At 43.5% G+C, this 13,502-nt stretch overlaps 1 protein-coding gene across 1 annotated transcript in view; it reads left to right on the top strand.

Moving 5' to 3' along the window:
* The window catches only part of LOC105482361 (LSM11, U7 small nuclear RNA associated), a 34,624-nt gene extending 30,227 nt beyond the window's left edge, over window positions 1–4,397 (top strand). The window contains exon 5 of the mRNA XM_011742401.3: window positions 4,210–4,397. Within this exon, the coding sequence (XP_011740703.2) occupies window positions 4,210–4,317 (108 nt within the window). The 3' untranslated portion in view covers window positions 4,318–4,397. The remainder of the gene's footprint in view (window positions 1–4,209) is intronic.
* Window positions 4,398–13,502: the final 9,105 nt, after the last annotated feature.

The following is a 13,502-nucleotide window of genomic DNA, read 5'->3' as shown; positions in this document are numbered from 1 at the left end:
TCCATCTCAAAAAAAAAAAAAAAAAAAGGAAGAAAGAAAAAAAAAAAACAGGAGAATGTGATAGAGAGTGTCTGGGGTAGCTCTTTGTAAGTCATCAGGGAAGGTCTCTCCAAGGAAAGTGACTTTTGCAGATGAACAGCAGGGTCTCGAACGACCGAAAGCTGTTCTTCCCAGTTTTACCGGTTGTTTTCCGCCTTGTGTCCTTTGAGAGTGGGTGGATGCAGAAGGCAGTGAGGGGAGAGATACGGGGATGCCGGGTGTGGTGAGAGTGGCAGGAAAGAGACTGAAAGGAAATGGTTGATAGCATTATGATGTCACCGTTGTTTTCATTATTATTAGTTGCTTGCAGTCTGCCCATAAAATGAATGGGTGTGTGTTTTGCTGTTAGTGTGTGTTCAGGTAGGTGAAAAACTGCAGAGAGCTATTTCTCATTCTGTTACTTCTTTCCCATCACTGTCATGCTCCGCAAGTGGTAACAGCTATGTTTTATGTATTCCCAATCTGTTTCAGCACCTTTGCGATGTGTTGATGGAACTTAAAATATTCATAAATTTCTACATTGCCCCATGGGTGCTAAGTTCTTTGGTAGAGCAGCCTAGCCTAGGTGATAAATCTGACCCATAGGTGCTGCTTGAATATGTAGAAAAATATCGTTTCTCCTGGGTCTCAAAGGGAAAACATCAGAAAAGACCCCCTTCATCTCTTAATTGGGAACTAAACAGCATTCCAGCAACATTTGAATGGATCCCTTATCTGGTGGGCTTATTGGCACTTTTTTCTTTTTTACCCTTAGGAACCGATATTTGTATGCAATTCTGAGCACAAGCTGAATTATGTCTCAGAGGTAGATTAAGAACATTCTTTTCAAATGAGACAGGAAAAGATTAAATATAAGCAGATCCCTATATGAATAAATGAACTACTTTGGTGAATAAAGTTACTATCACATTCAAATAAATACACTCAGCCCTCCGTATCTGCGGGTTCCGTAACCTCGGATTCAACCAAAAGCTGATGGAAAATATTCAGAAAAAAAACTGCAACAGCAAACATGATATAAATAAAAATACAGTACAACTATTTACATAGCATTTGCATTATATTAGATATTATAAATTATCTAGAGATGACGTAAAGTATATGGGAGTTTCAGAACAGGAATCTCTGAGGAAAAGAAATAAATAAAAAATAAATAACAAGCCGGACGTGGTAGCTCATACCTGTAATCCCAGCACTTTAGGAGACCGAGGGGGGCAGATCGCTTGAGGTCAGCAGTTCGAGACCAGCCTGGCCAACATGGTGAAACCCCATCTCTACTAAAAGTACAAAAATTAGCTGAATATGGTGGTGCGTGCCTGTAATCTCAGCTACTCAGGAGGCGGAGGCAGGAGAATCACTTGAACCTGGGAGATGGAGGTTGCAGTGAGCCTGAGATCGCACCACTGCACTCCAGCCTCGGTGACAGAGCAAGACTCCATCTCAAAAATAAATAAATAAATAATAAAGTGTATGGGAGGAGACACATAGGGTATGTGCAGATCCTGCACCATTTTATATCCGGGACTTGGGCATTTGTGGATTGTGGTATCTACTGGGGACCTGGAACCAATCCCCAACAGATACCGAGGACGACTGTAGTTGTTCTTTCCTTGTTCACCAACCCAAAATGGATGCTAATCAAGGATCTTAGTCAAAGGAGTGTACTAGTGATTCCCTAGCATTAGGACGAGAAGAGCTGTGAGTTTTGCAGTGAACTTGGACAAGAAAAAGCTAGTTCTGTACATCTTTCATGTCCTCAAAAGAGACGAGAAGGCCCTTTCAAAGTCTTCACAAAAGCTTCTATTTCTCATTGTCATAGTTTTCTCTAAGTACCACAAGGTTTAAAATAAACTTTTCGAGGTGGGCGGATCACAAGATCAGGAGATCGAGACCATCCTGGCTAACACGATGAAACCCAGTCTCTACTAAAAATACAAAAAATTAGCCGGGCGAGGTGGCGGGCACCTGTAGTCCCAGCTACTCGGGAGGCTGAGGCAGAAGAATAGCGTGAACCTAGGAGGCGGAGCTTGCAGTGAGCCAAGATTGCGCCACTGCACTCCAGCCTGGGCGACAGAGCGAGACTCTGTCTCAAAAAAATAAATAAATAAAAAATAAATAAATAAATAAATAAAAGAAACTTTTTTTTTTTTTGAGACAGAGTCTCACTGTGTCGCCCAGGCTGGAGTGCAGTGGTGCGATCTCCACTCACTGCAAGCTCCACCTCCCGGGTTTAAGCGATTCTCCTGCCTCAGCCTCCCGAGTAGCTAGGACTACAGGCGTGCACCACCACACCCGGCTAATTTTTGTATTTTTGGTAGAGATGGGGTTTCACCATGTTGGCCAGGCTGGTTTCGAACTCCAGAACTCGTGATCCACCCACCTCGGCCTCCCAAAGTGCTGGGATTACAGGCGTGAGCCACCGCACCTGGCCCAAAATAAACTATTCTCATTCTACTTTTGTTTCATTTGATCACTGGGTCACTGGTATTGTAACAGCATTATAATCTACAAATTGTCATTGCAAATCTCTGTGTCTGCCACTTTGAATATTATTAAGTAGGTCTTGTCTAAGAAAAATGAACTACTGTAAACCTGTTTTTTTTTTTTTTTTTTTTTGAGACAGGGTCTTGCTCTGTTGCCCAGGCTGGAGTGCAGTGACACCAACATGGCTCACTGCAGCCTCGACCTTCCAGGGCTCAAGCGATCTTCCCAGCTCAGCCTCCCGAGTAGTCGGTACTGCAGGCCTATGCCACCACACCTGGCTTATTTTTTTTGTATTTTTTTATAGACATGGAGTCTCACTTTGTTGCCCAGGCTGGTCTTGACCTTCTGGGCTCGAGCAATCCTCCTGCTTCCATCCTTTTCACTTCCGATCCTCTCGTTTCGGCCTTCCAAAATGCTGGGCGTGAGCCATAGTGCTTGGCCTTGTAAACCATTTTATTAGAAAAACAAATTCTGAATTATCAAAAACTACTAAGAAAAATTGGAGATCACACTCCATCTATGATCTTTCCTTTTTAAAATTTAGAACTGGATCAAGATGGTTGGGTCTTGAGGATCTCCAAAGGACTGTAATAAAACAGCCTTCGAGCCCTCAGATGAGAGGGTGACCCCTGGACACACATCTTCTATGCAAGAGTGGATTCGTCAGGGTCCTGTGCTTTCTCTCTCTTTGCCCTCCTTCTGGTGCAGCTAGGGCGCAAGAAAGCAAGTGCGTGGAGAAGAAAGAGCCGCAAACAGCAGTGCACGTGCTGGGGCTCAGCAACTCGTTTCTCACATCTGGTAGTGACCAGACCTTTTGGATTGAACATCCTATCAGTAAAATCGTTTTTAGTGTACCACCTCCGAGTATAAAATAGATACCTCGCCGGGCGCGGTGGCTCAAGCCTGTAATCCCAGCACTTTGGGAGGCCGAGACGGGCGGATCACGAGGTCAGGAGATCGAGACCAGCCTGGCTAACATGGTGAAACCCCGTCTCTACTAAAAAAAAATTAAAAAAAAAACTAGCCGGGCGAGGTGGCGGGCGCCTGTAGTCCCAGCTACTCGGGAGGCTGAGGCAGGAGAATGGCGTAGACCCGGGAGGCAGAGCTTGCAGTGAGCTGAGATCCGGCCACTGCACTCCAGCCTGGGCGACAGAGCGAGACTCCGTCTCAAAAAAAAAAAAAAAAAAAAAAAAAAAAAAAAAAAAATATATATATATATATATATATATATATATATATATGTAAAATAGATACCTCGGCTGGGCACGGTGGCTCATGCCTGTAATCCCAGCACGTTGGGAAGCCAAGGTGGGCAGATCACCTGAGGTCCGGAGTTCGAGACCAGCCTGGTCAACATGCTGAAACTCCATCTCTACAAAAAATACAAAAATTAGCCGGGTGTGGAGGCGCATGCCTATAATCCCAACTACTTGGGAGGCTGAGGCAGGAGAATCACTTGAATTCGGGAGGTGGAGGTTGAAGTAAGCTGAGATTGTGCCACTGCACTCCAGCCTGGGCTGCAGAGTCTCAAAAAATAAATAAATACAAAATAAAATAGATACCTCCAGGCATAAAATAGATACCTGTACCATTGTCAGGCTGTATATTAATCATGAGTCATATATATGTTCCCATATTTCAGATAAAATAGGTGCAAATAAATATTCAATTCTCGTTGTTTCCCAGTGGGTCATCTGGTCATTCATCAAGGGTTCATGTGAAGATCACTGCTCTGAACCACTGAGGCAACCGGACATAAAGCTGGGCTCTTGCAGAAGATGTGCCCCATATTGATGGGGAGCAGACCTACTGCCAGCAGCACCAGCAGAGCATTTAAGGCATTTCTCGCATAAGAAGCTGGATAGAAAATGCATTAAACAGAAAAGCCTGGCCTCTGACGGTCCCTGGAGCTTCCCTTGGGAGTACTGGTCAGCGGTCTCCAGGAGACGAGCAGTCACTTCACGGGCCAGTGTCCCCACAGTTCTGCCTTTCTCAGATTCCCAGCACAGTTTTTGCCGTGTCAGAGTTCCGCAGTATTGGTATTTTTGAAATAATTTTATTTAAACGTTTCATGGTTACTTAGATGGATATATTTCAAAAGGATCCTATCTATTGCTACGATAAATCAAATGCCAGCCTCACTTGCTGAGAACAAAAAGTACTCAAAGGGCCGGGGGTACGGTGGCTCACACCTGTAATTCCAGCACTTTGGGAGGCCAAGGCAGGTGGAGCACCCGAGGTCAGGAGTTCAAGACCAGCTTGGCCAACATGGCAAAAGCCTGTCTTCACTAAAAATACAAAAAGAAAAAAGAAAAATAGCCAGGTGTGGTGGCGCATGCCTGTAATCCCAGCTACTCGGGAGGTGGAGGCAGGAGAATCACTTGAACCTGGGAGGTGGAGGTTGCAGTGAGCCGAGATCTCACCACTGCACTCCAGCCTGGGTAGCAGAGTGAGACTCCACCTCGAAAAAGAAAAAAGTAATCAAAAAGTTAGGTGTGGGGCCAGGTGTGGTGGCTCATGCCTGTAATCCCAGCTACTCAGGAGGCCAAGGAAGGAAGATTGCTTGAGCCCAGGAAGTTGAGACCAGGCTGGGCAACATAGTGGGACCCAGTCTCAACAAAAAATAAAAAAGAAATTAGCCAGGTATGGTGGCACATTCTGTGGTACCAGCTACTTGGGAGGCTGGGGCAGGAGGATCACTTGAGCCCAGGAGGTTGAGGCTAGAGGGAGCATTATATAATGATACCACTGCAGATACCACTGCACTCCAGCCTGGGTGACAGAGCAAGACTCTGTCTCAAAAAAAAAAAAAAAAAAAAAAGAAAAAAAAAGAAAAGAAAAGAAAGTTCAGTGTGTAATTATTAAATTTAAGAATACTCATCTACCCAAAAACACCAAACAAACAAAAACCAACCAAAAAAACCCAAAGTGCCAGTCACTGGGGGAACGTTGCCTTCAGCTACTGAAAAACCAGCACCGTACCTACGAGGTCCTCCTGTAGTGGGTTTGTGCAGGCTGTCCTGATGACACCTGTCATCAAGCCACAGACCGTATCCTCAGCTCCATGCTGTGCTTTCCTTTTCTATTTGGAGGCGGTAAGATTGACAGGGCTGGGCACTCTGCCTGGGTTCCTGGGCTCTGATGTGGTTCCTCCACCCATCCACTGATCTAAATCAATGAGATGTAGCCCAGGACCCTCTTCCCATACCACAGATCTCTGTTTTGTGTTAAGAAAGATGATCTCATCTGGTGTTAGTGGTGCTAAATATTTGAAAATTTACCTTCATATTCTCTGGAAATAGCCCATGCTTTTCTCCTTGGTCTATCAACCAGGTTATAAACCTCACTTTCTTCTTCCGGTAAATGAGGACTAACACACTTACTACTTAGCCTAGTGCAACTGAAACATGGTGAGAAGAGAGCCCATTCTTTTTATTTTATTTTTTTTTTGAGAAGGGTAAATGTATGCTGTATGGCACGGTGGCTCACGCCTGTAAAGCCAGCACTTTGGAAGGCCAAAGCAGGCAGATCACTTGAGCCCAGAAGTTCAAGACCAGCCTGGGCAATATGGTGAGACTCCCTCCGTCTCTACCAAACAACAACAACAAAAATATATATATATATATATTTTTTTATATATATATATTTATATGTACATACAAAATACACAAAAATTAGCCTGGTGTAGTGGTGCACACCTGTAGTCCCAGCTACTCAGGAGGCTAAGGTGGGAGGATCTCTTGAACCTGGGAGGTGGAGGTTGCAGTGAGCCAAGATTGCACCACTGCATTCCAGCCTAGACAAGTAAGACCCTTTCTCAAACAAAACAAAACAAACTCAGATCCAGTGTCATAAAATTGTACTCTACTCAGAGTCACTTTAGTGTATATTGAACATAACTGCACGTTTATACATATATATTGCTGTGTGGAGTTACTAATGCAAAACCACGTGCAATTTAAGGAATTTTCAAGGGCAAGTCTAATCCCACCCAATACCTGCCATATTCCTGCTTCTACAATCAAACCCACACAGAATCTGCAACTTCACTCTAATACCAGTTCACTAGTCATCATGAGAATTTGATGGGATAATGGTGTAAACCTCTGAGCACAGTGCCTGGCACACGGCTGACAATAAAGGTTACTGTAACTGCAGTAATAATGTTACTATTATTGTTTCCATCCAGGAAGGAGCTATCAGCTATGAGTGCCTCTACTCTATGGTTGTTACTGATACCATCATCCAAGTGGAGGGAGAGAGCGAGCCATCCCTCCCCCTAGAGTTACTGAGTTTTCATAGAGAAAAATGGGTTTTCAACTGACAGAACCTGAGTCCAGGCGAAGACCTCCATGGCCCTGGTGCCAGCACCGGCTGGGAGCAGTGTTAGGGGAGATTAAACAGGCACTAGATGTGCTGAGAGGGTGAAGCAGGTTCCTTTGGTTGGCACATGTGAGAGGAGCTGGAGAATAAAAGCCAGGAAAGGTAGCCCATGGTTAGATGACCTTGAATACCCGGACTTGATTCAGGTGGGAGTGGGGAGCCATTGATAGTCCAGGAGCTGGGGAGTGATGAACAAGACATATGAAAAGATGGAGAGGCTAGAAACATGGAAACTAGTGAGGAGGCGGCCACAAAACTGTGAGAAGTCATCCTGAGCTCAAATGAGAGCAGAAGCAGAGGGGATAGAAAGATACTGGTTGATTCAGGGCAGTGATGATAATCCTGTTTATTTTCTGAGCAGACTCTGGATATTTTATTGGCTTTTTATTTTCTGAGACGGAGTCTCACTCTGCCGCCCAGGCTGGAGTACAATGGCATGGTCTCGGCTCACTGTAATCTCTGCCTCCTGGGTTCAAGCGATTATCCTGCCTCAGCCTCCTGAGTAGCTGGGATTACAGGCGCCCACCACCACGCCTGGTTAATTTTTGTATTGTTAGTAGAGACGGGGTTTTACCATGTTGGCCAGGCTGGTCTCGAACTCCTGACCTCATGATCAGCCCGCTTCGGCCTCCAAAAGTACTGGGATTACAGGCGTGAGCCACCGCACTCGCCCCCTGCTGGATTTTTATATGAATGCTGTCCTATTTACATAAACGGTACAACCCGTCCTTCCCTACGGAACCACTTCCCTCTGTCATTGAACTAATCTGTCATTTTAAGTTGTTGGTATTTGACCTTCCATCTGTAATATGAGCATATTAGATGAGGTAGTCATGGTGGTAATTTTTATATAGTTTTGGGGGTAAATGGGATCTTACATCCCATAAATACAGTAATAATCTCTGTGTAGAATTCAAGGTGAAGTTTTCTTTTATTTAACAAAGGAGTCACACACAACCGAGCGCTCTCATGCTTTTACACATTTGATGCCGCGAGTTCTTTGAGAGACAACCGTAATTCTCAGTTTGTGATAGCACACCACATTGGTTATAAATTGCTTCTCTTTGTGGGGAGTAGGTGAGCTTGAATTCCCATTTTCTTAACTTACTTCCATGGTGTGCATTTTCCTTTGTTTTCTAGCCATGAAATGAATAAAAAATAAAATAAAAAATAATGAAGTCTAAGGGCTTACTGAGCTTTCCCCTTGAAAAGGCCACGGTGAGAAAATGGAATCTGTTAAAGACGCTGTGTCGAGGTAAGCAGAACAGAAATTTAAAATGAGCCAAGGCTGGGCGCGGTGACTCACGCGTGTAATCCCAGAATTTTGGGAGGCCAAGGCGAGCGGATCACCTAAGGTCGGAAGTTCAAGACCAGCCTGACCGACATGGAGAAACCCCATCTCTACTACAAATACAAAATTAGCCAGGCATAGTGGTGCATGCTTGTAATTCCAGCTACTCAGGAGGCTGAGGCAGGAGAATCACTTGAACCCAGGAGGAGGAGGTTGCAGTGAGCCGAAATCGTGCCACTGCACTCCAGCCTGGGCAACAAGAGCAAAACACCGTCTAAAAAAAGAACAAAAAAAACCCAGCCAAATGACAGTTCTTCACAATTAAACACAAAACTTCTATATGAAAAAAAAAAATTTCTGTATGACCCAGCAATTCCACTTCTGGGTGTACACCCAAAATAACTGAAAGCAGGGACTTCAACAGATATTTGTATACCCATGTTCATAGCAGCATTACTCACATAGCCAGAAAGTGGAAGCAAATATCCATTGATGGATGAATGGATAAACAAAACGTGGTGTATTCGTGCAATGGAATATTACACAGACTTGACAAGGAATGAAATTCTAGACTGGGCATGGTGGCTCATGCCTGTAATCCCAGCACTTTAGGATGCTGAGGTGGGTGGATCACCAGAGGTCAGGAGTTCGAGACCAGCCTGGACAAATTGGTGAAACCCTGTCTCTACTTTAAAAAAAAAAAAAATACGGCCGGGCGCGGTGGCTCAAGCCTGTAATCCCAGCACTTTGGGAGGCCGAGGCGGGCGGATCATGAGGTCAGGAGATCGAGACCATCCTGGCTAACACGGTGAAACCCCGTCTCTACTAAGAAATACAAAAAACTAGCCGGGCGAGGTGGTGGGCGCCTGTAGTCCCAGCTACTTGGGAGGCTGAGGCCGGAGAATGGCGTGAACCCGGGAGGCGGAGCTTGCAGTGAGCTGAGATCCGGCCACTGCACTCCAGCCTGGGCTACAGAGTGAGACTCCGTCTCAAAAAAAAAAATAAAAAAAAAATAAAAAAAATAAAAAATAAAAAAATAAAAAATAAATAAAAATAAAAAAATACAAGGCCGGGCGCGGTGGCTCAAGCCTGTAATTGCAGCACTTTGGGAGGCCGAGACGGGCGGATCACAAGGTCAGGAGATCAAGACCATCCTGGCTAACATGGTGAAACCCCGTCTCTACTAAAAAATACAAAAAACTAGCCGGGCGAGGTGGCGGGTGCCTGTAGTCCCAGCTACTTGGGAGGCTGAGGCAGGAGAATGGCATGAACCCGAGAGGAGGAGCTTGCAGTGAGCTGAGATCTGGCCACTGCACTCCAGCCTGGGTGACAGAGCAAGACTCCGTCTCAAAAAAAAAAAAAAAAAAAAATACAAAAAATTGGCCAGGCGCGGTGGCTCACGCCTGTAATCCCAGCACTTTGGGAGGCCAAGGCAGACGGATGATGAGGTCAGGACCATCCTGGTCAACATGGTGAAACCTCATCTCTACTAAAATTAAATAAATAAATAAATAAATAAATAAATAAATAAAATTAGCCGGGCATGGTAGCACATGCCTGTAGTCCCTGAGGCTAAGGCAGGGGAATCACTTGAACCCGGGAGGTGGAGCTTGCAGTGAGCCGAGATAACGCCACTGCACTCCAGCCTGGGCAACAAGAGCCAGACTCTGTTTCGAAACAAACAAACAAAAAAACCCCAAAAAACTAGCCAGGTGTAGTGGCAGGCGCCTGTAGTCCCAGCTACTCAGGAGGCTGGGCAGAAGAATTGCTTGAACCCGGTAGGCAGAGGTTGCAGTGAGCCGAGATCAGGCCACTGCACTCCAGCCTGGGCAACAGAGCAAGACTCTGTCTCAAAAAAAAAAAGAAAGAAAGAAAAGAAAGAAAAATGAAATTCTAGAACATGATACAGCATGGATGAACCTTGAGGACATTATGCTAAGAGAAATAAGTCAGTCACTAAAAAAGGACAAACATGGTATGATTCTACTTATATAACTACTTAGGGTAGTCAAATTCATAGAGACAGAAAGTAGAGAGGTGGTTAGCCGGGGGTGGAGGAGAGAGGGCTGGGGCATTAGTGTTTAATGGGTAGAGAGTTTCAGTTTGGGAAGATGGGAAGTTCTAGAGATGGAGGGTGGTGATGGTTGCACAATAATGTGAATGTAAGCCACTGAACTGTACTTAGAAATGGTTAAAATGGTAAAATTTCATGTGTTTTACCTCATTTATACACATACATATTTACCACATTATACACTTACCACATTCTACACTTATGGTATGTATATTTTACCACAATTTGAAAAGATAAGCCAAATGGCATACAGAAGGTGGTTAAAATAACTCCCCAGGGCTTGAATTTCCAGTTTTCTCCCTTAACCATAATATTCTCCTAAAACATATCTGTGAGCGCTCGGACGAGAACAGTGATGGGTACGTGTTTGGCTGTGGAAATGTAGGCTCACTTTGGTCTAGTCTCCCCTCACACAGGATATCATCTCAAACAAGGCTTCTGTGGATATAGTGTCCCTCAAGACATCTCAACCAAGAAACTGGGGAAGTGTGCTCATCACCACACCACAGTAGGGGGAGCACCACTCACTCTAAGGGCCCATTTAGAACAGTTAATTAACACCAGAATCGCTGTCTGCACAGGGAGTGAGGAATTTCTTCTGAAGGACCCAACAAATGATGTTTCCAACTTAACTGCAGATTTCATCCTAAGAATCTTCAAATTCACTGGAAGTCCGTCTTGTACCAATTTAATGCTGACATTTCCTGCCTTTTCCACCTGGAGATGACTCCCTTGTTTTAAGAAGTCTTGGTGAACATGTGGTTCAGTGGAACAAAATGGAAGACATTTTTGAGACACAGACGTATGTAAGCCTCAAATCAGGCTCTCAGGAAAAATAAGTTGTACATCAGAAACACGGCCACCAGTTTGGGAAGAGTGTCAGCATGAGCGTAGAGATACAAAGACATGAGGAGCTAAGAGTTGATTGTTAACCTCCCAAACTCAATTCAATGTGACAGTGACACTTCACAGCACATTGCATCCAATCTCATTTGAAGCTGACAAAGATTGTTTCTGCTTTACATCTATTGGTTTATTAATGGTCTACAGCCTCTTAAGCAGATGCATATTCATTAGGTAGCCAGCTGTTAGGAGGTTCCCAGATGTCGAATGTAACTCTGTCTTGGAACGTATTTTTTTTTTCCTTATCATGAAACAAAGTAATTGAGGCCTTATTAAAGAACCAGTTAATTACTAAAGCGGTACCTTATGCCACCCTTTTTATCATTCAAATCTGATAACTCTTGGGACATCTAAAAATTTTGGTGAAGAGACAGAATTTAACAGCCAATATTTATTATGTATTTTATATATAGATAGATACTATATGGGTAGACAAAAGGTATGTGCAAAGTTCTTAACAACTGACAAATTCTTTTCCTTGGTTCATCACAGGAATTAGGTCTAAGGGATAAAACTGATAAACCTAGTAAATTAGTTAAAATTAAAGTACTTTAATAATATTTCTTTCATCTAACTTTAGTACTTTCCTGTAAAAGAGGACTTGACAAATGGTTCTTTGTGTAACCCATGCCTGAAACCTCATTGTGTATTTTCCATTAAACAGATTATTTTTTCCTCCATCAAAAATAAGGTAGTTCAGCTATTGGCAATCCAAATAGGGTTTTCAAATTGCCAGGTATTTCTAAATGCTCTTTAAAACCCTACTCAAATATTCCCTGAAGAAGAACTTAAATCTAGAAATTCCATTTCTACTTTTATTTGGTAGCTGGACATCTCAATTCTATTTCTCAAGTGCAAGAATCACAGGAGCAGATGAAAAATGGCCAAGAGCACACAATGTTTCCAATTCTTGAGTGCACTTTTTGAAATGGATTCCTCAGTCAAGCAATTCCTTGCCATCCACCTTTAGCCTGCGGCTTACTCTTAACATATCTTTTGATCCCTTGAGGTGCCTTTGTGTTATATTACTACTCCAAATCTGCTGGATTTTTCTGCTATTGGATTTGGCTAATGTCTTATGCTAAGTTATATCACCATTTCTACAAGACAAAAGATTTACCCTTCAGAAGAGGTCAGTTTTTATTTGCTCTGTGGCCCATCTCCTGCTGTTGACCTTTAGAAAATGCAAATAGACTGCATAAACATTTCAGCGCTTATTTAAAAAACATATTAGTTAACAACCCTTTACTAGCTGTCTACCATGTGTGGAGCATTAACATGGCATCTGGGGACAACGTGGTTAGAGTGCAGGGATATGCAAGAAAAAGCTGGCAATTTATCTGTGTGGCATGTACAATCTCTAAATTCAAAGATCTGAAATATTAATAGAGGGGAATGAGGACAGTGCAGTGACACTGAACTTGGATTCCAGGGACCTGTCCTAGGAAATGTGGCTTTCATAACTACCTTGATCTCTCAGAGTCTCAGTTTCCTTATCTGTAACAAGGAAATAATAAGTGTCTTAACTTTTTGGGTTAGAGGTATTGTGAAAATCAGGCAAGAAAAGAGTGAATCCGCTCTGTAAGCTGTAATGTGCAAATGCAAGTTATCACTATTTGAAATACTCCATTTGCATATAAAACGGTCCCTTAGATACAAACAATTCATATCTTTCACATATAAATGAACTATTAATGCATTTCAGGGTAAATAGTGAATATATCAAATCAATATTACCAATTTTCCATTCAAGTTTCTTAAAGCCCAAGTAGAGTGATCCCTATTCTATATGACAAGTATGGCAAGGAAAGCAAAACGGGCCTTCAGAATATTCCATTTCTGGTGGTGATAGCCCCCCTCTGGGAACTTTTGAGGAGAATAAAGTAAGTACTTACCTCAGCACACTAAATGCCAGTTACTAACATGGTCCTTGCCTATCTCCCCAATTCCACTCCTTTTATGCAGAGCTCCAGCTGCACCTATGAGCTTCTCTGGTAGCTCTTTCTCCACAAGGAGTCCTCACACATGGAGTTCTCCGTGGTCGAACGACACTCTGGTTCAGCATGGCTGTCCCCTTCTCATCATTCTTCAGATCTCTGTGTAAAAGCTCCCTTCTCAGAGGGGGCATCTGGAGTGATCCCACCTAAATTAGGCCTCTGCTCCTATTCTTTTCTAACAGCACCATGACTAGCTCCTTCAGAACACTTAACACCTGTCCACACTTCCATGTGATCTTAGAGTTAGCATAATACATAACACAACTATAAAACTATAAAATCAGTAGACATGCACTGTGTACCAGAAGAAATCATCTCGAAAACTGAACAA

The sequence above is a fragment of the Macaca nemestrina genome, chromosome 6 (assembly GCF_043159975.1).
Source record: "Macaca nemestrina isolate mMacNem1 chromosome 6, mMacNem.hap1, whole genome shotgun sequence".
NCBI lineage: Eukaryota > Metazoa > Chordata > Mammalia > Primates > Cercopithecidae > Macaca > Macaca nemestrina.
The sequence above is the reverse complement of the archived record's forward strand: the minus strand, read 5'-3'. Positions and strand labels throughout refer to the sequence as shown.